The sequence below is a fragment of the Diospyros lotus genome, chromosome 10 (genome assembly GCF_014633365.1).
Source record: "Diospyros lotus cultivar Yz01 chromosome 10, ASM1463336v1, whole genome shotgun sequence".
Classification (NCBI taxonomy): domain Eukaryota; kingdom Viridiplantae; phylum Streptophyta; class Magnoliopsida; order Ericales; family Ebenaceae; genus Diospyros; species Diospyros lotus.
Genome location: NC_068347.1, coordinates 35,370,069 through 35,394,355, shown reverse-complemented (window position 1 = coordinate 35,394,355; position 24,287 = coordinate 35,370,069). Strand labels below are relative to the sequence as shown.

General features: G+C 33.4%; 1 protein-coding gene across 4 annotated transcripts in view; it reads right to left on the bottom strand.

Moving 5' to 3' along the window:
* LOC127812162 (stemmadenine O-acetyltransferase-like) overlaps positions 1-24,287 on the bottom strand; it is a 79,006-nt gene that overhangs the window by 44,342 nt on the left and 10,377 nt on the right. Inside the window, exons 1-2 of one of the 4 annotated variants that reach the window (XM_052352508.1) lie at positions 20,542-20,600; positions 3,899-5,145 (exon numbers count right to left, since the gene is read on the bottom strand). The exons of 1 other annotated variant lie outside the window; for it this stretch is intronic. In XM_052352508.1, coding sequence (XP_052208468.1) covers positions 4,176-5,145; positions 20,542-20,591 — 1,020 coding nt within the window. In that variant the 5' untranslated portion in view covers positions 20,592-20,600 and the 3' untranslated portion in view covers positions 3,899-4,175. Of the gene's footprint in view, positions 1-3,898; positions 5,146-20,541; positions 20,601-20,778; positions 20,979-24,287 lie in introns of those variants that run through there. 2 more of the 4 variants (XM_052352506.1, XM_052352505.1) reach the window with 2 other exon arrangements.

Sequence of the window (24,287 nt, the reverse complement as noted above, 5' to 3'; positions counted from 1 at the left end):
ATATATATTATTATTACATATTCTGTATAAATTATTATTATGTATTATGTGATTTAAAAAAAAAATTCAAAAGAATAAGCAGTTAAAATATTTGAGTGTGTTCAGTGGGGGGGGGGGGGGGGGGGGGCAGTTCACAAAACGCGGCAGTTCACAGAATAGACACATTTAAATTTTTTATTTAATTTTAATTATAAAAAGTAAGTAAAATTAAATACAGAGGGGGAGAGGGCGGCCGTTAGGGGGGTTCACAGTGAGGGGGCGGGGGGGGGGTGGTTGAGCGGGTAGGGGGCGGGGGGTGGTTGAGCGGGTGGGGGTTTAATTAATATTAAGTCTAATTTTAATTATAAAAAATTAAAATTAATTAACAAAAGGGGGGCCGTTTAGGGGGGTTCATAGTGGTTGGGTGGGGGAGTGTTTTAATTATAAATTTTAATAAGCAGTTAAAATATTTGACTGTGTTCAGTGAGGGGAGGGGGCGACAGTTCACAGGATGCGACAGTTCACAGAATAGGCACATTTAATTTTAATTATAAAAAATAAAATTAAAACTAAACACAGAGGGGGAGGGGGCAGCCGTTAGGGGGTTCACAGTGAGGGGGTGGGGATTTAATTAATATTAAATTTAATTTTAATTATAAAAAATTAAAATTAAATAACAAAAGGGGGCGTCGAGGAGGGATTCACATTGGGTCGGTAGGGGAGTGTTTTAATAATAAATTAATAATTAATTTTAAATAAAATTTTAATTTTTTATTTAGTATTAATTATAAAGTTCTCATGTTATTAATATTAATAATATGGTTGTTAAATAATTTTTGTAGGTAAAAATAAAATTATTTTTCACAAATGAGATTTTTTGATTTTAAATTTAATTAAAATAAATTTTTATAAAATTAGATAATAATATATAATTAAAATTAAATTAATAATAATCATATTGGGGTTTTTAAATGTGGTAGGGGGTTTCGTTGACGGTGGGTAGGGGTGAGCCTAAAATCGGTTTAACCGATTAAATCGAATCGAATCGACCAGTTTGGTCGGTTCGGTTCAGTTAGCCATTGTTAACGGTTCGGGTTCTGTTAATATTTTATAAATATTTCAGTTAATCGATTTGGTTCGGGTATTTGGGAAAAAATGCCCACAAAACCGAATCGACCGATATGCGGCACTACTTGACTCCGACTTCTATCCATTATCTTTCTTCTTTCTTCGTTCTTGCGCAGGCATAGCACACCTGATAGCGATAGCCCTAACCGAGAGACCGCGACCGCCTCACTCGAATCACCCCCCACCTGTCGTCAACCTTCAGGCCCTTCACTGTTGACTTCTCCCCCACTCAACACTCGATAGCCCGTGACCCACCCCCCTCACTCGTGGTCGAAAGCATCGACCCTAGCCCTAGATCATCGGTGGCTAACCCTCATCTTGTCGTCGCCATCAGACCCAAACTCCTTCATCATCGGCGACGGCTTCTCCCCGACCCAACGCCCAGCCCCCCTACTCCTGATAGTCCGAGACCCAGCCCACCCCCCACCTTGTTAAACGCGACAACAAACCCTAAGTCATTTCACCCTTCTCACCTCACCGTCAACGATCTTGCGGGTATGATTGTCATCGATTTGTGAAGGTAATACAATTTCGGCAACTTAATCGTCGTGTGGTTTTGATTATGATGTCCAATCTGGTTGGTTTCCCTTGCTGTTTGTTTAATCTTTTGATGCTTTGACTTGGCTTTGCGAATTTGTTGTTTAACTTGTTTCTGTTTTGTGATTTGGTTCGTTGTTTACTTGTTTCTATTTTGTGTTTTGTGATTTGGTTTTGTTTCAGTGTTTTGTGATTTGCTGTTTGTTTAACCTATAGATATCTTCCATGTATGTATTAGTTTTCTTCCATGTATCCAATGTTGGGATATCCGTGTACTGAATGTTGAATTAATCACAAAATTAAAAAACGCAAAGAGATTGTAATCTCAAGGGGCAATCTCAAGGGGCTGTGACGGGTGAATATAGTAATCAATTTTGGAACATAAAGCTTTTTATTGGAAGGGCTTTGAGTTTTGATGGGAAGAGTACTGAGGAATTTTGCTGGAAACCAAGAATTTCAAAACCCATGGGAAGTGGAAAGGTTTTGGCAGTTTTGCTGGAAACTAAGAATAGAACAATCGCGTGTAGCGGCAGCCGCTGAAAATAATTTTTATGCATATATATATATATATATTTAAAAAAATTATATAATATATATAAGTAAAATATCGATTCCGGTTCGATTTGAACCGCGGTTTGAAAAACAAAATCAGTAACCAAACCAAATATATCGGTTCTTAATTTTTTAGAACCAGAACCTAACCATTGAACCATAAAATCAATCCAAAAAACACGGTTCGGTTTGGTTCACCGGTTCTCGAATATTTTTTGACACCTCTAGAGCCTCCATATTTACCATATATATTTATATCTTCCAAACACATTAGTCATTAAATAAAAGGTTAATATGAAATTTGAAATTCAAAAATTATTTAAGTTTTCTCAAATAATAGGAAAACATGTCTTATCTTTAATTCAAAATAAATTTACTTTTTGCATGAGAAATTAAGAATTTAAAAATTTAAATATAAGTTTTTGAGACATAAATGATTAAAATAAGAAAATGTCTAATTTTTTTTAATTTAAAATAAATTTACTTTTTACATGCGTATGAAAAATATATTTAAAAATAATTATTCTTTAATTCAAGATTTAAAAATTCAAATGTAATATTTTGAAACATAAATAATTAAAATAAGAAAATATATCTAAACATATGTTTTTTAATTTTAAATAAATTTATTTTTTACATAAATAAGAGAAAACATGTTTACGATCAGCCCGACTACCATCATTTCTGTCCCGTATCCTTATCTACGTTCTCATTAACATCGCCATCGCCATCTAAATCATCACCTAGCCTCGTTGTTGGCTCTTTCTCCAACTTTGTCTCTATTTAGTCTCTCTATCTCTCTCCGTTTGGCGCTCTCTCACTCTCCAATCACATGAAGCACTCAAATTCTCGAGTTACAACCAAGTAACAAAAACTACATTTCAGAAAATTAAATTATTTTTAGCAAATTGTTTTATTTAAAAACTATTTTCTCTAAGAAAAACACTTTTCCCAAACAAACAGAATTTGATTATGGTCTCTCAGTTATATATCTCCTGCACTTTTATGGTCTCTCCGTTGTGTTAAGCTCTTGCTACATCTTTATAAGTTGATTATGAAAATGTTATTTAAATATTTAAGTTTGCTACATCATTATAAGTTGATTTTGAAAATGTTATTTAAGTATTTAAGTTTGTTATTTATGGTGATGTTTTATATTGATGTCTTGTATTATGTCTCATGTCAATACAAATATATAAGATATTAACAGAGAATATAAGTAAAAATATCAAATTTTAATGTCTAAATAATATTTTCAAATGGCTTATTGCAGTTGGAATGTGTATGAAAAAAGGTAATGCTAACCATAAACTAATAGGGTAAATTACACTGCTAGTTCCTGAATATTGTATTTTATAGTAGTTTTGATTTTTGTTACAATTGAATCTCTTTTTTTATTTTTTATCAAATTCTATTAACGAAAACTAATATAGTATAAATTACTATAAATACTAAAATCACTTGGTTGTGAGGTTTATGCTAATTTTAACATTGAATGATTCAATTTAGTTATTTTGATATAACTAAAATGTTGTTCACCCTGCAAACAATACTAAGAGAAACACTGCTTAGACATTAAAATAATAAATCAAAACATGTATATATAGAGTCTTCGTCAACCAAAGATGTGTTAAAAGAACAATACAGAATTCAGGTCAAATATAAGTAATAGTAACTCCTTGAACATCATCGTGTGCTCTAATCAAAGGTGTATAATCCGCTTATATATTATGTCATATAATGTCATTAATTGTTACAAATAAATAAAAAAAAGAGGGTGAAATTGGAGACGCCATATACAAGAATTCAGAAAATATTAGAATGGTTACCCCATCATGTTCTCCATTTTCCGGCCCATCTAATGAAATTAAGGTGCATAATACACACATGTATATACATAATACCATTATTTACAAATAAATAAATAAAAGTGAAAGGACTTAAGATGGAGACTGATTTTCTCTTTAATGCCAAGAGCATCAATTTATGACTGACGTTGGCACTGGAAAACCAGGATTTGAGGAAGCGTAGCGTAGGAATTCAGGATCTTGCTCCAAAATAGCCATTTCAGGCTCATCCAAGTGCACCCATGCTTCTATTCCTCCTCCATTCACGCTGCTTTCCGCTAGAAATACCCCATTCACAAATACCGAACTGGGGAATCCCCAAACATGGCTAACCCAAATAGGCTTTCCCCACCCGAAGTCCAACTCCGACAATCTGAAACTTCTCAAGTCGCTGACCATGTACATTTCGGGTCTTTCTTTGGCATATGCTTCGTCTCTTTCTTCCATCAACTTGCGAATGTTGTGAAACCCTTCATCCCCTTGCATACTGTGGATAAAATTACTGTCTAGCTTTTTAACTGCTTCCTTCACCCGACCCACCACAACTTGCAGCTCATCATCTTCGTTTGTGTGGGCTGCATTGTGGTGTGCACTTGTTAGCCAGAAGATATTCCCAAATGCATTTTCAGACAACGGTGATGCTATTCGCGGCCGCATGTTTACTGCAAAGACCAACGTGGATGGGTGTTGGGAGCCTTTGACCGTTGCGGAAGCGGCCATTGCACGTGTCCAGATTAAAGAAGTTATCACTTGGGAGCTGCTTGGATAAGGAACTAGTTGGCTAGTGGCCTTGATCTTCAGAGCTTTTATGGCATCGCCATCAAAAACAAATCTCCTCAAGATGCTTTTCCCTTCGTTCAACCAACTCTCCTTGAGATATGCCATGCTACGTGGTAGTTGTTCGGACCTCGGAGGGAAAAGCGAGGATGCTGAGCTGAGGTCAGGGAATATTGCTTGGTCCTGACAGCCGCTACACAAGGCAGTCCAACACTTGAGGAAAGAAACCAACGTATTTGCATCTAGGACCTTGTGCGACATGGACACGCCAATGGAAATTCCCCCAGAAGCAAATACATTGGCTTGAATAGCTAGGTGAGATAAGGTAGTTTCTGGCTCGGGCACGAAGTCTTGGTAAGGAACGAATTGGTGCAGGGCCTCGAGTTCCGGCTGCTTGAGAAACTCGGACATGTCACGATTAACATGAGTTTCTATGAATAGAACCCCTTCATCGTTACATTCGAAAGACATATGATCTTTAAGTCGTCCGGCAAGTGGGTAAAATCGAGACAGGGTCTGGGAGAGCGAAGTCTTTAATCGAGCCAACACTTGTTTGACGGAGGTAGCATCCGGTATGGGGAAGTGGAAGACGATGGGAACGTAAGCAGAAGCGAGGAGCTGGTCCAAGAGAGAGATGTGGAAGGTTTTAAGGTGAGGGGGTGTGGGAGAAGAAGGCTTGACGTATTCTGTTGAAACCAGTTGGATTTCCATATCCATATATATATGTGGATGATGATAGAATGAGTTGCAGCAGCAGCAAGAGCAGAGGTGGTGGGGATGGAGTTAATAATAATTCAGAAGCTTTTGGTTGGTTTGGTTGATAGAATTTGGGATGAGAGATGGAGATGGAGATGGAGATGTATATATAGCAGCTGCTGGGGACTGGGGAGGGATGTTGTTTGTTGATTGCGGTTGGTCAAATTAAGTGTGTTCAAAACGAGTAATAAGAAAAGTAGTCGTCTCTTATAATGGCTTTGGGTGTTATAATTGAAGAATGGTTCCACATATTCATATTATAATAATAATAATTCAAACAGAATTCCACTAATTAATATTCCCATTGCATAAATTAATACGAACACGCGTCCGGCCCAAGTCACATACCTTTAGGAGCACTAAATTATTTTATTAATTATTGATTTGTATTTAGTTAAGGATGTTGTCACATAGACGCCTGACACGCTCAGTATGTAAGAATTTAAGATAATTTAAATTAAGAAAAATGAAATATTAAGAACCATTTACATGGAAAACTTAAATTAAGAAAAATTATGAATAAAATATTATTATGATAATATTGCTATTGTAATTGTGATATTAGTGTTATAATTTCAATGTTTTAGATACTTTTTATTTATAAATTTATTATTCATCTATAAATATATGTTAAAAAGAGTTAACTTATATAAATATATATTCTGATCAGAGTATGAGACACGAAGACTTATCCAAAAAGTTTTCTAGAGTATTTGGGGAAGCCAATCCCTTAAGATCCTAAGCCCAAAGACTTACTTCGAAGAGTCTTCTAGGCCCAAGTAGTCTCTCGATGACTTTGAAGAGTTTTCGGGGAGACCCATCCAAAGGATGCTTTTTGGGGCATTCCATCCTTGACGGTACCTTCAAGCCCTTCGCCTTTATTCGTAGACTTCTCGCTCGAAGAGTTTTTTGGGCCACCTCTGCATGCCGTGTATCCTTCCTTATCACATGGCCCAATCATCAACGCCTATAAATACCCCCGAGTACATGCCAAGAGGGGGGGAGAACCTTGATTTAACACTTGAAGACTCAAATTCAAGTCCAACACTTCAGATTCAAACCTATCTAGAGACTCTCATTAATAGCCTTACACAACATACATACATCTCTTTTTGTTGCATAGCACCAACTTACTTAGGCATCAGAAGACCCGCATGAGAGAGTTTCCCGCGTGCCTTCTAATTGTACATGTGTTGCAGACCCATCTGAAGACTCCAAAACTTAATGCCTCGCAGAGATTCTCCCAATTCTCCTAAAGCCTACTCATCTAGGGACTTCCTTTGCAGCCAAGTCATCTGAAGACTAGCTAACTGAAGACCTGAGTTATCATGGAGCAAATCTCTCAAAGACTCATTAGGCATCTGAAGACTTAGGGTACCTTCTTTGCTCTTCCGAACAACGGATCAACTTTGCCTTGAGGATCTTACACTCTTAGACAGCGAATCGAGGCACATTCCATCTAGGTGCTCATTAGCACCTCTTACCGACATGGACCTTACTTTCCTTTTTCTCGTTGGAGTTTACCAAGTTGTTTCTTAGAACATATAAATTTAATTATTATATTTCAGAAATGATAACAATTATAATACAACATTAAATTCTTACAAAAGCAAGGTTTTTGTTTTCTATAATTGATCTTAAGGATCAAGTTAATACTTAGTATTAAGTTTTATGAGGGTCCTTTTATATTTTGGGAATTGATATTATTTATATAGTTTGATTCTTAATAGGCGAGAAAGATTCTTGACAATGTTATCTTTCTAGCGTGATTAGTCTAAATTTCTCGTATCGAATAGAGAATTTTTGAGATATAAACAACTTCTCTAACAAGATATGGTAGAACATGATACATGACACCTACCAATTGAAGGGATGCATCAAACTATGATATGTATTGGATCTTTCTTCAGTTAAGGTAGTTTGTTAGGCATTTTGTTTCATTGCTTATGCATAAAAAATAACATATAAAAATTTCTCTCTACACTCACTTAAATATTTATTTTATTTTTGCATAAATACTGATAAAATGCAATTATTGTCAAATGTCAATGAAAAAATAAAGTTTTTCATTTTGTTTGTATTGATAAAGTCATATATAAAAATGGCTAATAAACTAAAAATAATTCAAATAAAATAAAATTATATTATAGCGGACCAAAAAAACATAATCATATACATACTAGTTTTCAAATTATATGAACACGATCAAAAATAAAGTAAAATTCACTATGTGAATAATTAGTTTACAAAAGAGATCAACTCTTATTCTTAAATTTTTTTTTAAATCAGACACTGTCAGACCTATATTCTATTTTTATATCTTAATTAGTACACTCAATCAACTATGAAATTTTATTTATAAGGAGAAGAACATACGTATCTTGAATCAATCAAATTAAAAAATATCTTTATCATACTTTAAATTATTTTTTTAAATTCAATTCAATTCAAAGTTTTGGTCGCATATAAACATTGTAACAGTAGTTGAACTTAGAATTGGTATGGCTTGCTTGAAAATTTTGCCTTCTCAAGCCTTGAAAGTCCAATTCGTTTAATTTGATTGAGTTTAGTTTAGTAAATTTTTAATATAATTATGTATACACTACAAAAAAAATACACTATTTAGTGACAGGACAAAATCCGTCACTAATTAGTGATAGATTTCTATCCCTAATTTTTTAAAGTATTTTTTTTAATTTAGTGACGGAAAGACTAGTCACTACATTTAGTGAAGGAATAATCTGTCACTAAATAATTTTTAATATTTTTAAAAAATTTAAAAATTTAGCGATGAAAATATCCGTTGCTTAGAAAAGAAAAAAAAATAAGTAAATTTAAAATACAAAATTTAGCGATGGGGTTCACCCGTCACTAAAAAAGGAAAAAAAATAATTTAAAAATTAAAAATTTAGTGACAAGGTTACCTGTCGCTAAAAAAGGGGAAAAACTAATTTAAAAATTAAAATTTAGCGACGGAGTTATCCGTTGTTAAAAAAAAAAAATTTAAAATACAAAAATTAGCTACGAGAGTGCACCCGTCGCTAATAAAGAAAAAAATAAATTTAAAATACGTAATTTAGTGACTACGGTGCACTCGTCTCAAAAAAAAAAATTTGAAAATTCAAAATCTAGGGATGGGTGTACACTTTTAGCGACGGGTGTGCACCTGTCACTAAAAAGAAAAAAATAAATTAAAAATTAAAAATTTAGTGACGGGTACCTCCGTTATTAAAAAAAGAAAAAAAAATATTTAAAATTTAATAAAAGGGGTGCACTCGTTGTTAAGAATACAAAAATTAAATTTAAAATTTAAAATTTAGCAACGGGATATGCTCGTTGCTAAAAACAAAAAAATTAAATTAAAAATTTAATATAAAATTAAAATTAATATTCATTAATTTAAAAAAATTAATAAAATATGACATTACAAATTAAAATCAAAATAAAAACAAAATTTTTTGCTGCTAATATAATAATTTATAAATTTTTATTTGAATTAGTAATGAAATAAAATTAATAAATATGAAAATTAAAATTAATATTCATTTCCCACTACTAACATTAATATTAAAATTAATATTCATTAAATAAGTTTTGAAAATTTTGAAGTGTAAATATAATTCTAGAAAATTTGAAAGAAAATGTTATAAATATAATTTATGTATTTTATTAACCAATGAGGCTTTCATATCAACTAATTCGCGCGCCTGTATAGAGGTTCTTATTGCTTAGAGGTTGGTAGTTCGATTTCAAGGTGTAACATTTGAAATTATTACTGAGATTAATATCTTAGTACTGCCACGTGGTGCGCATGAGGGGAGGGCGGGGGCTAGTGGGCCTTTAATTTTGGGGCATTCGGTAACGGAATTTCATGGCTAAAAAAAAAATAAAATAAAAAAACTTTAGCAGAGGAAAAAATCCATCGCTAAAAAAATATAAAAATTAAAAACTTTAGCAATGGCATAAATTTGTCACAAAAAAAAAAAGAAAAAAAAATTAAAAAATTTGTAATTTCAAACCTTAACTTTTACACTATAAAAAATGTGTAAAAATTTGAAAAAAATTTATAAAATGTGAAATTCAAACTTTAATTTCACATTTTAATAACTAAATTTATATTTTTAACTGAATTTAATTAAATATACTTTTTTTAATTATGATAATTGAAACTTTTTGTTATTTTTATTACATCTATGTACTGTACTGGTATTTATCTTTTTTTCTTTTTTACATCTTAAAGTAAAGTGGTAAAATTAAATTAAAAATATAAATATAAAAATAAATTTAACTTAAAAATATAAATAAATAAGTGTAATTAAAAAACAAAAAATTCAAATGACTGTACAAAAAAAACGTAATAGTATATAAATAAAATTCTAGATGTACCTCATATACGCATATATTTTTTAAAGATATTGATCTTTATTATTGTGTAATATGTTATCCTTTAACCGATACCCATCTTTTTAAATGAATAAAAGTATCCACGATATTCAGATGATACGTTTAATTTATTTTAAATTTTATTATTAATTATATGATATCATGCTATATAATTTAGGAGTTTACATAGGAACTTAATAATGTTGTTAAAATTAACCTTTAACAAAACATTAATAAAAAATTAATATGAAATTCATAAAATATTTAAATTAAATTTAAAATTTGATTTGAAAATGAAAATTTTTATAGTTAAATATATTTTATAAAAATTTCAATTAAATTCAAAATTAGTGAGAGAATATTCAATTTTTAAGTTGCAAACTAGTATTCACCCGTGCGATGCACGAAAGGTGTAATCATAATAAATTTAAAAATTAAATTTTAATTAATATTAAAAAATTTATATATTAGTTTTGAAAATACAATTCTTTAATCTTAGTTAGTATTGAAAAACCCATACATTAGTCTTGCATTAAATGAAAGGTAGTGATTGATTAATTATTAATGTAAAATTATTTATTATATTATATATTTATTTATAAATTATAAATATAAATATAAATTAAAACACCTAAATGTGAGAAAGCATGAATTTTTCAATGCTAATTAAAAATTTACCTGAAATTTTTAATTTCTAATCTTGAAATTTAATTTTTATAATAATAACAAAATTTTGAAAATATGAATTTTAACTTATTTTTCTTTCACTATGTATTAATTTTCTTCTATAGTCTTGCAAATGTGATATGTGTATTCTGAATTAACATTGAGAAACCCATACATTAATATTTATTTTTTAATAATTGAGTAATTAATCAAAAATAATATTATAAATATTTTTGATTAATAATATTTATAAAAGAAATTATTTTTAATTCATTGAGATATTATATATCTATACATGACAAAATTAATAATTTAAATTGTGTATTCAATTTGTTTATAAATAATATTTATTTAATTGATAGTGAAAATTTTCAAAATACTTTATACGAGGTCTCTAATTGCTTTGGAATAATAAGTACTAAGTGAAAATTATTTTTATTTTATACAACTGAGCAATTTTCTATGACTTAATTAATAGTTTAAGTTGTCTGTTCATATTATTCAAAAATAATATTTATTTTTGATTGATTGAGGGATTAATTGATGAATTAATCAAAAATAATATTATAAATATTTTTAATTTATTGATGAGAAGATTAATTGAGTTTAAAATTAAGTTATAAATAAATATTATAAATAGTATTGGAAACCAATGCTTAATTTTTTACTTGAATTATTAATTATTACTATCTTTAATTTAATGCAAGTTTTAGAGGTAAAAAATATTTTGGCAGACTACTAGAGGAAAAATGTAACATCCCGAAATTTGAAAGATAATTAGCAATTATTAATTTTGCTATTTAAAGTCATTATGAAATATTTGAAGATTTAAAGAAAAAAATAGTTTATATTGTTTTTAGGAAATAGATAATTAGGATAATTAGTTATTTTATTTAGGAGTATTTATGAAATTAATGAAACAGTAAAATAAATTAATGTAGTGGATTTCTAGAAATTCGGGGTATAAGTGTAATAAAGGGAAATGAGGTGTGGGGGTGTGTGCGTAAATTTTGGAAGTTTCTAGGTGCTGGTGTAATTTCCAGAAAAGGGACTGTGGGTCACCTTAAATTTATTGAGAAGCGCATAGAGGTTGAAGGTGAGCGCGGGTGCGGGCGACCGCCCAGGCAGGGGACGCGAGTTCGATTCCACCTGCGTGCGACGGAGGAAAATGCTGATTTTTTATCAGTAAGGATGCCCAAAACGGTGTTGTTTTGGTTGGAAATGGGTGGTCGTGCGGCAACTGTGGAATGCTCCACGTGGCATGCCCTGGTCCGCCCATTCACCTTGGCCACCAAGCTTCGTGCGGCTGGGCGTTTAAAATGCCAATTTTGGCCATTTTCAAGCCATTCTAAGGGAGAAAATAAGATGAAGAAGAGGGAGCTTGGCAGTAGTGAAGGAAATGAAGAAATTAAGGAAAATTAAGGGATTTGGGGAGGTTATTTTGTATTTAAAATGTTTCGGTAAGTGAGTAAGATTGTTAGAAGTGTTATATATCTAAGTTATAGATTTTTCACAGTTAGGTTATGCGGGTTATGTGATTAGATTTAATTAACTGGAGTTGCAATCTTGTTATTTTATGTAAAATGTTTTACTTTGCATCGAAAGCGTAGAAAAGTCAAGAATCAACAGTACAGGCAAACTCCTAACATTCTCCTCGTGTTTTTTATTTCTTGTGAAAGTCTCTATAGTTTCTCGTATTTTATTCATTCCCTCACCGTGACTCGGTTCCACTCATTAATAATAATAATCTACGTGATAACCACCCTATGAATTATATTTTATTAATGGGTTTACTGTTAATAGAATGAGCTAAGTAATGATGACTTGGTTTTTTCATTTCAACCGTCAGAGAGCTTCATATTGCTCTGCTTTCTTTGGGAATGATGTCAAACCTGTTGGGGTTAGGTTGTTAGAAAATGGCTATAGTTAAGATTATGGGGTTATGTTAATAATTTATCATGAATATGGAGATGGTTCCCTGTGTATGAGAAGAGATGAGAACGTGAATGACATATTAGTGTATATGTTGTCATGGATAAAATGTGAGAAATGATAAGCTTAAGTGACTAAGTTTAATGTCGTCTATGGGTGTTTAAGGGTATGGGGTATAAAGCCACTGACTGTCGACCATGGGTCGTTGCAAATAATGGCTGGATGTATGGGATCCAGTCATCAATTGTCATGATAAGCGCTAGAAGGGCTGGTACGATCAGATTCCCGCATTAACTTGTGCATACCATGATGTGTGTAGCGCATGGGGATTGGGTTCCATTCATTGGCAGGACATGCTTTGTGTGTGATGGGATGTGTGAGCATTTGTATGACTCGGCTGGTTTAAGAGACAACTTGGGTACTCTAGGTGAGCCGGTATATTTAGAGTATATCGCATGTGTGAATTCTTATGTGGGCGTAGCATGGCCTGATGCTTGGTTAATGGGGGCGTTGTGTAATACCCCAAAAGCCTAGAGAAGAGTAGTATATATCGAGGATAAGTAAGGAAGAAAACAACACAAGCTGAATACTTTTTGGGCTGAATGTTGGCAAAAAACTCCTAAATTAAGCGTGCTTGACTTGGGGTAATCCAAGGATGGGTGACCCCTTTGGGAAGTTTGCGTAGGCCTATCAGGGTAAGTTGTCCCGGACCTTCCTATCGCTTGATGCGGGATGTTACAACTAGTATCAGAGCCGACTCCCGAATCTCTGAGAACGGTGGTGGGTCAAACCTCAGCAAGGATGCTGAGTCCCTAGAAGGGTGCATGTAAACATCTTAGGCTAATCCCACATCGGCCATGCAAATGGGGGGAACTGGGCATATAAGTGCGGAGGGTGTTCTACATAGTAACGCGCGTTTTGGGATTAAATCCTGGAGCGATAAAATCGGGGATTGGTTGCGACCTAAACTGGACAAAACGTTGCTATATGGACCCCGGCCGTTACACGTTGACATCACGTTTATGTTGTAAAAGCCATTGCATTTCCTATTTGTTGCATTGCATGGTAAGGATGTGTGGCTACAGGTGATAAGGATAGGTGGCGCCCGCCACAGAAAGTATGTTGTGGAAGTGGCCCACAGTAAAATCTTGGGGGTGAGACCCATGTCAACAGTAAGACCATAAGGTGAGACCCACGGCAACAATAAGACCGTGGGGTGAGACCCACAACAATATATGTTGTGAGTAACAGAAATGAACGTGTAAGGGAAATGGTATAGTAGCCTATGATAGGTTGCTAACAGGATTGTATGTTGGACTTGGGTCTAATGTGTGTTTGATGTGAGCCCCAAGGACCATTTATGTGGAGTTTACCATATGTTTATGCATCTAGGGATAAGGCAGGTATTGGACATGACATGGTATGACATTACATTGGCATAAATTGCATGGGGTGTTATTGGAAGAGTTCTGTCTTTAACCTATAGCCTTTCTTTCTAGAGCTTGTTGAGTCCTGTGACTCATTTTTCGTTTGAACATCATTCCAAGTAAGAATGTCCCGAGATCGTAGGTGCGTACAACAGAATTGGGTCCAAACCGTCAAGTCATGATAGCAAATGCAGAGTCCTCCTAAAACTAGGTCCTGAGTATCATTGTGCTTATGTTAGAGTAATGTTTTATATTTTTTTTGAGATAGGTGTATATTATGAAAGCTAGGTGGGCTCATGTTGAGAATGATTATGTAAAGCAACTATGAAATGTTTTATGAAGTAAAAAGTTTTTGTTCCTAAAAGGGTTGTGTGGATCTTGATTTGTGTTATTGTTCGATATCATTCAAATAATGACTCTCTTACGGATTCTATATGCATGCGAAGACTCCGGGAGGCGAGTCGTTACAAAAAAAATGCTTGGCAAACTATTGAATAACTAAATATTTATATACACATAATAATACATTGAAAAATCCATGCTTAGAAGTTAACTAACTAAATATTTAAACGGGTGGATAAATAATATACACATTATAAATAATTTTTAATAATTTTTTAGCAAGTAAACCGAAAAGACTATGAAAAATCAATATAAAAGTGATATTCTGGCTATATCTTGTGTAATTTCTTGGTGTGTATTCGTTCCTGCAGATTAAAAACTACCTACGTGCATATGCATATTCATCTATTTAATTGTGTCCACAACAAACTATTTACTAACTAAATATTTAATATGCATATAATAATACATTGGAAAACCCATGATTAGCGTTGAAAAACTCATGTATTGGAAATTTTATTATTAATTTTATAGTAATTATTAATTACTACTACTTTTAGTAATAATAATTTAATTATTATTAATGCAAGTTTTGGGGAATTTTTTTTTTTTTGCAGACTATTCCACTTTTATAATAATAATAATCATAATAATAATAATAATAATAATAATAATATAAAGATAAATATAATTTAATTATTATTAATACAAGTTTTGGGGGGAAAAATTCTTTTGCAGACGATCTTACTTTATTATGTGTATATTAACTAATTATTTAATATATACAAAATAATGCATTGAAAAACTCATGTACTGAAAAATTCATTATTAATTTTACAATAATTAATACTTTTAGCAATTAATGTAAGTTTTGGGAAGAAAAACTTTTTACCAAATTATCCTACTTTTATATATATAAAGATTAATAAAACATGAAATTACAAATTAAATTCAAAATGAGTTTTCAAACATATATTTTGAAAATAAGTTTGAAAAATATTACAGTGCAAATGTAATTCTGGAAATTTTAAACAAAAATATAATAAAAACAATTTATACGCATAATAAATAAAGGAGACATTCAGATCAGCTAGTCATGCATGCGCGTGTAAATTTTTGGAGATTGGAAGGTATAGAGTTCAATCATTGAAAAATGCAAGAATGACTCGTTCACTAGGAAAATAATAATTATCGAAAGTAGATACATATTTTTATTAATATTGGAGTAAAAAGTGCGCATTAACGGATACATATTTTTAATTGTAATATCATATATACTAAAAATTATATATTTAATTAGATAACTATATTTTATACTATGCTACACTCCAATTAATTGTATAATTGAGATGAATAATAATTTTTAATAATATTTTTAGTATTTTTAGTTAAAAATATAAAAGCAAGACTATAAAGTCTTTTTTGTTACTATATTATATTTATATTATTTTACTCATTTAAACAATAATATAAAATTTTATTCTTTAATTAAAGAAATAATATTCAATTTTATCTCAAGGAGAGTACTTTTACATGTATATCTTGACTAAATTTATTGAGTCTTGAATCAATTAAATTAAAAAAAATATCTTTATCATACTTTAAATTCTTTATTTAAATAGAATTCAAGTCAAAGTGAATGATTGCATAAAAAAATTTGTAACAGTAGTTGAAATTAGAATAGGTATGGCATACTTGACATTCGGCCTTCTCAACCCATGAAAGTCAAAGTCAAAATCTTCAATATAATTATGTGTAGTAAAAGGTGCCTCATCTTGTGTGTAAAAAAAAATTAAAATAAAAGTTCATTGATTGACATTTAAAAAATAAAAAATATTTTATTAACAACGTTTCATAACATTCATTTTGAATGTACTGAAAAGAATTGGGTCATGAAAGTCCGGGTGCTATACCCCCTACCCAGACGAGTTAAAAAAAGAGTAATGCTAATTCTTATTTCAAAGTCAGTCATGTCACAAGGTGGTTCGGTCTATGAATACGAGATGGGATACACATTACACACACTTCCCACAAATAAATATTAAAAACTATAGCTCCAACGGGGATTTGTTATTCAACTAATACCCACATATATATATATATATTAATATTATAAGAGGATTCTCACATAACTTGAGGGGCATTAAATTAATTATAAATGCTTTGTCTCAACCCAGGGACTGCCGGCTGCTTCCCACTTCCATGATTTCGTCTGGGCTGGATGCAATTTAATTATGTACGTATCCTTTAATTAATGTGAAATAAACTTCTCAATTTTGCTACTAATAACTGCCACACAAGGGTTTATAGTTTTAATTTTCAGAAATGTTAATTATTGTCCAAAAAAATATAGAAGAATTCATGCCCCTTCAAAAGTCACATCATTAAAATTGAATTAGAGGTTAAAGCATCAATTAGTGTGTAGAATTAACCCGAATTAACTGCTCTATACTAGAGAATATTGATTATGATCGAATAATATAAGTAATGCGAGAAAATTTAGCTCAGTTTAGGTAGAAGATAGACATCGAAGTATCCTCAATGCTAGGGTAGAAGTGATTTTTACAAGCACAGTTTAAGTAAAAAATAAACATTAAGAGTGTATTTGATAGTATTTAATTGAAAAATATATTTTTTTAACTTGCATAGAAAACAAAAACCACTCTCCCCTAGATTGAATTTTTCATGAAAAAGAGGGCAAATGATACTTTAATGGTTGTATCATAAAATTCAATTTCATGAAAAATGTAGTGTGTCAAACAACAAACATGGAATTCAATTCTTTGGATGAAACATTTTTCATACTATCAAACACACCCTAAAAAAAAATTATCACAAGATAAGCCCTCAGTATGAGAGAGATCCTTACAATCTCTTAAACAAGTAACCTCAATCTTGGAAGGAGAATCATATGATCGGCTTTTTGAATCTTTTTCGTGTCACTTATCTTAATCTTTATAAATTTGAGATAAGATATTTAACGCTCATTCATCAATTTCAATCTAAATTATTTTCTAATTAGTGAAATTATGAGGAATCAATAATTCTTTGCAATATAAGGAGGTGGCTAGCTAATTCTAGATCGATATTGATTAATAAATCATAAACAAGATAAAAGATAGAATAATTAAAAAGAGATTTATTATTAAATATAAATCTTCTTGTGTTTTTATCTCTTATTAGTCTTTTATGATTGAATTAATATTTAAAAAATATGAAAATACACATATTAAGTGAATTTTTAAAATTAAATGCGTTTACTTCACTCAAAACTTTACTTATTTTAATACGCGCCAAATGTGTAAGGAGTAATTGAGATTTTTGTAATATTCTGCATCGAGTGATAGGAATGACCGGAATAATTTATCTTGATGGACTTACGCGAACTTTCTAAGGGTCACCCATCATTTAGCTTTTCCAGTTCAAACACGTTTAATCCAACAGTTTTTTACCTACATTTAACTCAATAGTTATTTAGCTAGTGTTATTTTTTTCTTATTTATGCTTGATATAAACTACTCTTCTTTAGGCTCTTAGGGTATTGCATTTTATCTCCTTGAGCACATGACATCCTCGTCATATGATCTTACAACTGGTATTGAATTTTCTCCCTTTTCGAGGTTGCTATCTTAGAAGAAGTCGCTTCTTGCACAAACCCTTGAGCCCCGGAGCCACTCCTCGCCCTTATCAGACCGCATTCTCTAAGGATCAGATTTAATATCACCTATAACATCCCGTATCGAGCGATAGAAAAGATCAGAACAACTTATCTTGATAGGCTTACGTGAACTTCCTAAGAATCACCCATCCTTAAGTTTTCTCAATTGAAACATCCTTAACTAAAAAGTTTTTTACCTATATTCAGCTTCAAAAATATCTAAGTGGTGTTATTTCATTTTTTACTTTATCATCAATATATATTACCTTTATTGAAGCCATTGGGCATTACAATTTTTAACTAAATCTCCCAATTATGAATTTTTAAAGACAATTAACGTACCATATATATGCACGTCTTAATTGACAAGACATTCGATATTTTAATCGTTTAATGAAATGACGGAAGTTGACCTTTCGATAGTTTGAACTGACCACTAATGGATTAATAGAATTTGCATATATATGATGGAGACTGATTCTGCTGCATTGACTAACTGCAACAAAAGTGAAAATTGACTGAAATGTTAATGGATGTGCTGAAAGAAAAGGTCTAATAAGTACTATCTACCCTTGCCTTCTCTTACAACAGGTTTGTTGGGAGCCTTTCACCACCACCACCACCACCACCACCACCAGTATTGTGGAAGCAACCATTGCGAACTTTCAAATTAAACCACTTACAACTTGGAACTACTACTAGGTAGTACACACAAACCTCCTCAAAAATGATTTTCCCATCTTCAACCAATTCTCCTTGATGTATGCCATATGCTACGTGATGGTTATTTGGATCTTGGAGCGAAGAGCAATGATGCTGAGGTGGTGAGGTCGGGGAATATTGTTCTGTCTTCACAGTTGTTAGATAAGGCAACCCAACAATTGTGGGAAATAGCTATTGCATTTTTGCATCAAGAACCAACATTGACAAGCTAATGGCAATTTCCCCAAAACTAATTAAATACATTTACTTGAATTAATGGGGTATAAGTGAACTAGGGTAGTTTCTAGCTCGAGGACATCACTTTCGAAATGAACATAATGGTTCAAAAGCTTGAAGGTAGAAATCTTGAAGGTTTTGAGGGGTGATTAGGTGTTGGATTAATGAAGATGGCTCAAGTTTGAGAATATATATATATGTATGCTTTACTTGGTAAAAGAATTATTTGAACAATTACACTGTTGATTTACACTTCCACTATTTGCTTAACTCAATTATGAATTTAGGGATATAAGTGGGTCTCTACTTAACTTTGTTACATTAATATAAATATATAATATATTAACGTATAAATATTATAATATCTCACAAGATGCATGGATAAACAATGCTAGCTATCAGCAAGCAAAGCTCAATCAAACGCTAAAATCTGTAGAGACATCATTGCACTTAAAATACATTTGCCCCCACTTATAATCCATATACAAGAATTCAGAAAATATTAGAATTGTTACTCCATTTTCGGGGCCCAACTAATGAAATTAATTAATGTGCATAATACACACATGTATATATAATACCATTGTTTACAAATAAATAAATAAAAGTGAAATATGGAGATTGATTTTCTTTTTAATGCCAAAAGCATCAATCTATGACTGACGTTGGCACTGGAAAACCAGGATTTGAGGAGGCGTAGCGTAGGAATTCAGGGTCTTGCTCCAAAATAGCCATTTCAGGTTCATCCAAGTGCACCCATGCTTCTATTCCTCCTCTGTTCACGCTGCTTTCTGCTAGAAATACCCCATTCACAAATATTGAACTGGGGAATCCCCAAACATGGCTTACCCAGATAGGCTTTCCCCACCCGAAGTCCAATTCCGACAATCTGAAACTTCTCAGGTCGCTGACCATGTACATTTCGGGTCTTTCTTTGGCATATGCTTCGTCTCTTTCTTCCATCAACTTGCGAATGTTGTGAAACCCTTCATCCCCTTGCATGCTTTGGATAAAATTACTGTCTAGCTTTTTAACTGCTTCCTTCACCCGACCCACCACAACTGGCAGCTCATCATTTTGTTTTGTGTGGGCTGCATTGTGGTGTGCACTTGTTAGCCAGAAGATATTCCCAAATGCATTTTCAGACAACGGCGATGCCATTCGCGGTCGCATGTTTACTGCAAAGACCAACGTGGATGGGTGTTGGGAGCCTTTGACTGTTGCGGAAGCAGCCATTGCACGCGTCCAGATTAAAGAAGTTATCACTTGGGAGCTGCTTGGATAAGGAACTAGTTGGCTAGTGGCCTTGATCTTCAGAGCTTTTATGGCATTACAATCGAACACAAATCTCCTCAAGATGCTTTTCCCTTGATTGAACCAACTCTCCTTGCAATACGCCATGCTACGTGGTAGTTGCTCGGAGCTAGGAGGGAAAAGCGAGGATGCTGAGCTGAGGTCAGGGAATATTGCTTGGTCTTGACAGCCCCTAGACAAGGCAGTCCAACACCTAAGGAAAGAAACCAGTGTATTTGCATCTAACACCTTGTGGGACATGGACACGCCAATGGAAATTCCCCCAGAAGCAAATACATTGGCTTGAATAGCTAGGTGAGATAAGGTAGTTTCTGGCTCGGGCACGAAGTCTTGGTAAGGAACAAATTGGTGCATGGCCTCGAGTTCTGGGTGTTTGAGAAACTCGGACATGTCACGATTAACATGAGTTTCTATGAATAGAACCCCTTCATCGTTACATTCAAAAGACATATGATCTTTAAGTCGTCCGGCAAGTGGGTAAAATCGAGACAGGGTCTGGGAGAGCGAAGTCTTTAATCGAGCCAACACTTGTTTGACGGAGGTAGCATCCGGTATGGGGAAGTGGAAGACGATGGGAACGTAAGCAGAAGCGAGGAGCTGGTCCAAGAGAGAAATGTGGAAGGTTTTAAGGTGAGGGGGTGTGGGAGAAGAAGGCTTGACGTATTCGGTTGAAACCAGTTGGATTTCCATATCCATATATATATGTGGATGATGATAGAATGAATTGCAGCAGCAGCAAGAGTAGAGGTGGTGGGGATGGAGTTAATAATAATTCAGAAGCTTTTGGTTGGTTTGGTTGATAGAATTTGGGATGAGAGATGGAGATGGAGATGGAGATGTATATATAGCAGCTGCTGGGGACTGGGGAGGGATGTTGCTGGTTGATTGCGGTTGGTCAAATTAAGTGTGTTCAAAACGAGTAATAAGAAAAGTAGTCGTCTCTTATAATGGCTTTGGGTGTTATAATTGAAGAATGGTTCCACATGTTCATATTATAATAATAATAATAATTCAAACAGAATTCAACTAATTAATATTCCCATTGCATAAATTAATACGAACACGCGTCCGGCCCAAGTCACATACCTTTAGGAGTACTAAATTATTTTATTAATTATTGATTTGTATTTAGTTAAGGATGTTGTCACATAGACGCCTGACACGCTCAGTATGTAAGAATTTAAGAAAAAAAGTAAACTACGATCAAACTATTAAAAACATCATCAAACCATTTACATAAAAAACTTAAATTAAGAAAAAATATGAATAAAAAAATAAAATATTATTATGATAATATTGCTATTGTAATAGTGATATTACTGTTATAATTTCAATATATTAAATACTTTTTATTTATAAGTCTATTATTCATTTTTAGATGTATAGGAAAAATACTTAACTTATATAAATTTATATTATGATTAAAATATGAGACACAAAGATAAATCTTGATAAGTCATTAGGATAAATCTTTTCTTATTTCATTCTTATTAATTGCCTATAACATTCTAGTCGTAGTTAAATTTAAATTTCGAATCACAATTGTTATGATGTGTCTTACAAAAGTCAAAGTTAAAAATCCAAAACATCGATCCAAAGAACTATCTAAGAAGACCAAAGACTCAAATAACTTTGAAAAGTCTTTGGACAAAAGTCTCCCTAAGACTTAGAAGAGTTTTCGGGCCAGCTATACACTTAAGCTCATCAGACCCCCTAAACCCAAGACTCATCCAAAGAATCTTCCAGACCAAAGTCACTCAATGACTTCAAAGAGTTTTCGGGGAAGCTAAACTCTTAAGATTCTAATCCCAAAGATTCATTCTGAAGAGTTTTCTAGGCCCAAGTAGTCTCCCAATGATTCTGGAGAGTCTTTGGGGAGACCCATCCCAAGGATGTTCTTTGGGGCATTCCATCCTTGAAGAGACCTTCAAGCCCTCTGCCTTCATCCTCAGCCTTCTCGCTTGAAGAGTTTTTTGGGCCATCTGATTAGCATGTCGTGTGTCCTGCCTTGCCATGCGGCCCATTATTAGCGCCAATAAATACCCTTGGGTATGTGCCAAAAAGGGGGAGGACCCAAATCTAACCCCCGAAGACTCAGATCCAAGTCCAACACTCTAGATCCAACCCTATCTAGAGACTCTTATCCGAATACACTCATTCGTAGCCTTACACAACATACATATATACATCTCATTCTGTTGCATGGCACCAACTTGCTTAGGCATCGGAAGGCCCACGCGAGAGAATTTCCTATGTGTCTTCTAATTGTACTTGTTGTAATACTCCATATCTTCATGAAGTTGCCATATAATTTAGGTGAGTTTAAAATACCGAAAAATGACTTGATTGTAAAAATAAATCGTTGAATCGACTGCAGGGAGTACCCTAGGGATTAGATGCCTAAAGAAAATGGTACATCAGTAATGAGTGTCCCGAGATAAGATTTATGGCATAAAAAGAAATTGGATCTGAAACGGTTTTCGGTACAATTAGGATTCAGGCTGAGAAATCGAATGATGGTAAGAGATTCCCGAGAAGTCAACGAGACCCTAAGTAGGGCTATATTAAATATAAGAAACAACCCTTAAGAGGTTTCGAGAAGAAACATAAGGATTTTCGATTAGTATATGATTCTACGTATAATCAGGCCTAAGTGTAATATATTAATTTTGGCCGAGGGAGGTCGAAATGATGGTTTTTTTGAGTCTTCGAGTGTGGAATGAAGGGTTTAGATCTTATGGGGTTTAGTGGAATAGTTGGATAATTCACGGGCTTGAGGATAAGGGCCAAAATGCAAAAGAGAGTTTCAAGAGGGGGCAAAGTGTAATTTTTGAAAGGTCTACACAGGCATGGCCGATCTGGCAGCAAGGTTGGCTTGAAAATCTAGAGAAATGGTAGACAAATCTCGTTAGGGCATGGACAATGATGGTATAAGAGGCGTGTAGGAGAAGCTATAGCCAGTGATTGGCCACGAGGGGGTCAGATTTGGCCTATAAATAGCAAGGATTCTTGGCCGATTTTAGAGCAACAAATTGCTCGATCTTGAGAGTGAATCTGTAATACCCCATGTTCGTATAAGGATACCACGTAATTTCGATGAGTTTAGAATACCAAAAAATTGGCTTGATAGCAGTTATAAGTACTGAATCGGCTGTAGGGAGTGCCTCGAGATGAAATTGTCTAAAGAAAATGATATGGTTTCGATGAGCGTTCCGAGACAGGATTTATGGTATCAAAAGAAATTAGATCGGGAATGATTTTCGATACAGCTAAAATACAGTCGTCATTTAGGCTGTAAAACCGAATCGTTGTAGGAAACTCTCAAAAAATCAACAGAACCCTAGGGGGGCTTTGATTTTGTGTAATGAGCAACCCTTCAGTGGTTTCGGGATGAAACAACAGCCCGATGAGAATACTGGGGCGAAATCGTTATTATCGACTAACTTTGAAGTTATTAATTATGCATTTTCGGTATTATAATGCAATTTAATTCAGTATTTGGAGGTATAATTATAATTACGGAATTATCTAAATAAAATAAAAAAAATAAAAAATGAGATTTAAATGTATAATATAATGTATAATTATATAATTATATATATATATATGTACGAGGCAGAGGCGTGAAGCCATACCCTGCAATTCTGCCAATCTCCTGCAACATTTGGATGGATTTGCACGCAATAGGTGACGTGTGGCTGCACTTGAGTGATCTTTACGCATTGAGGGATGGCTTGAGGCATGGCGTGAGGCTGTGGCATGGGCCTATAAATAGAGATAAATGGAAGCAAATGGGAAGAGGCAGAGAGAGTTGCAAGGAATGGCCGAAGCAAGCATGGGCGGTTGAGGCATCGAGTAATCGGCTGGGAGATCGAGGGAGAAGCTAGCCGAAAATAGAGAGAAATTGAGAGAGAGATCGAATAGGAGAACAAGAGCTCGTGAGAGCTAGGCCGAAGTCGGCCATGGCAGCCGAACGAACTAGCAACAGCAGCGCGCAGAAGGAGGCAAGCCAATGAGCAGGGTGCGACCGGTGCAGCTGCTGGGGGAGGC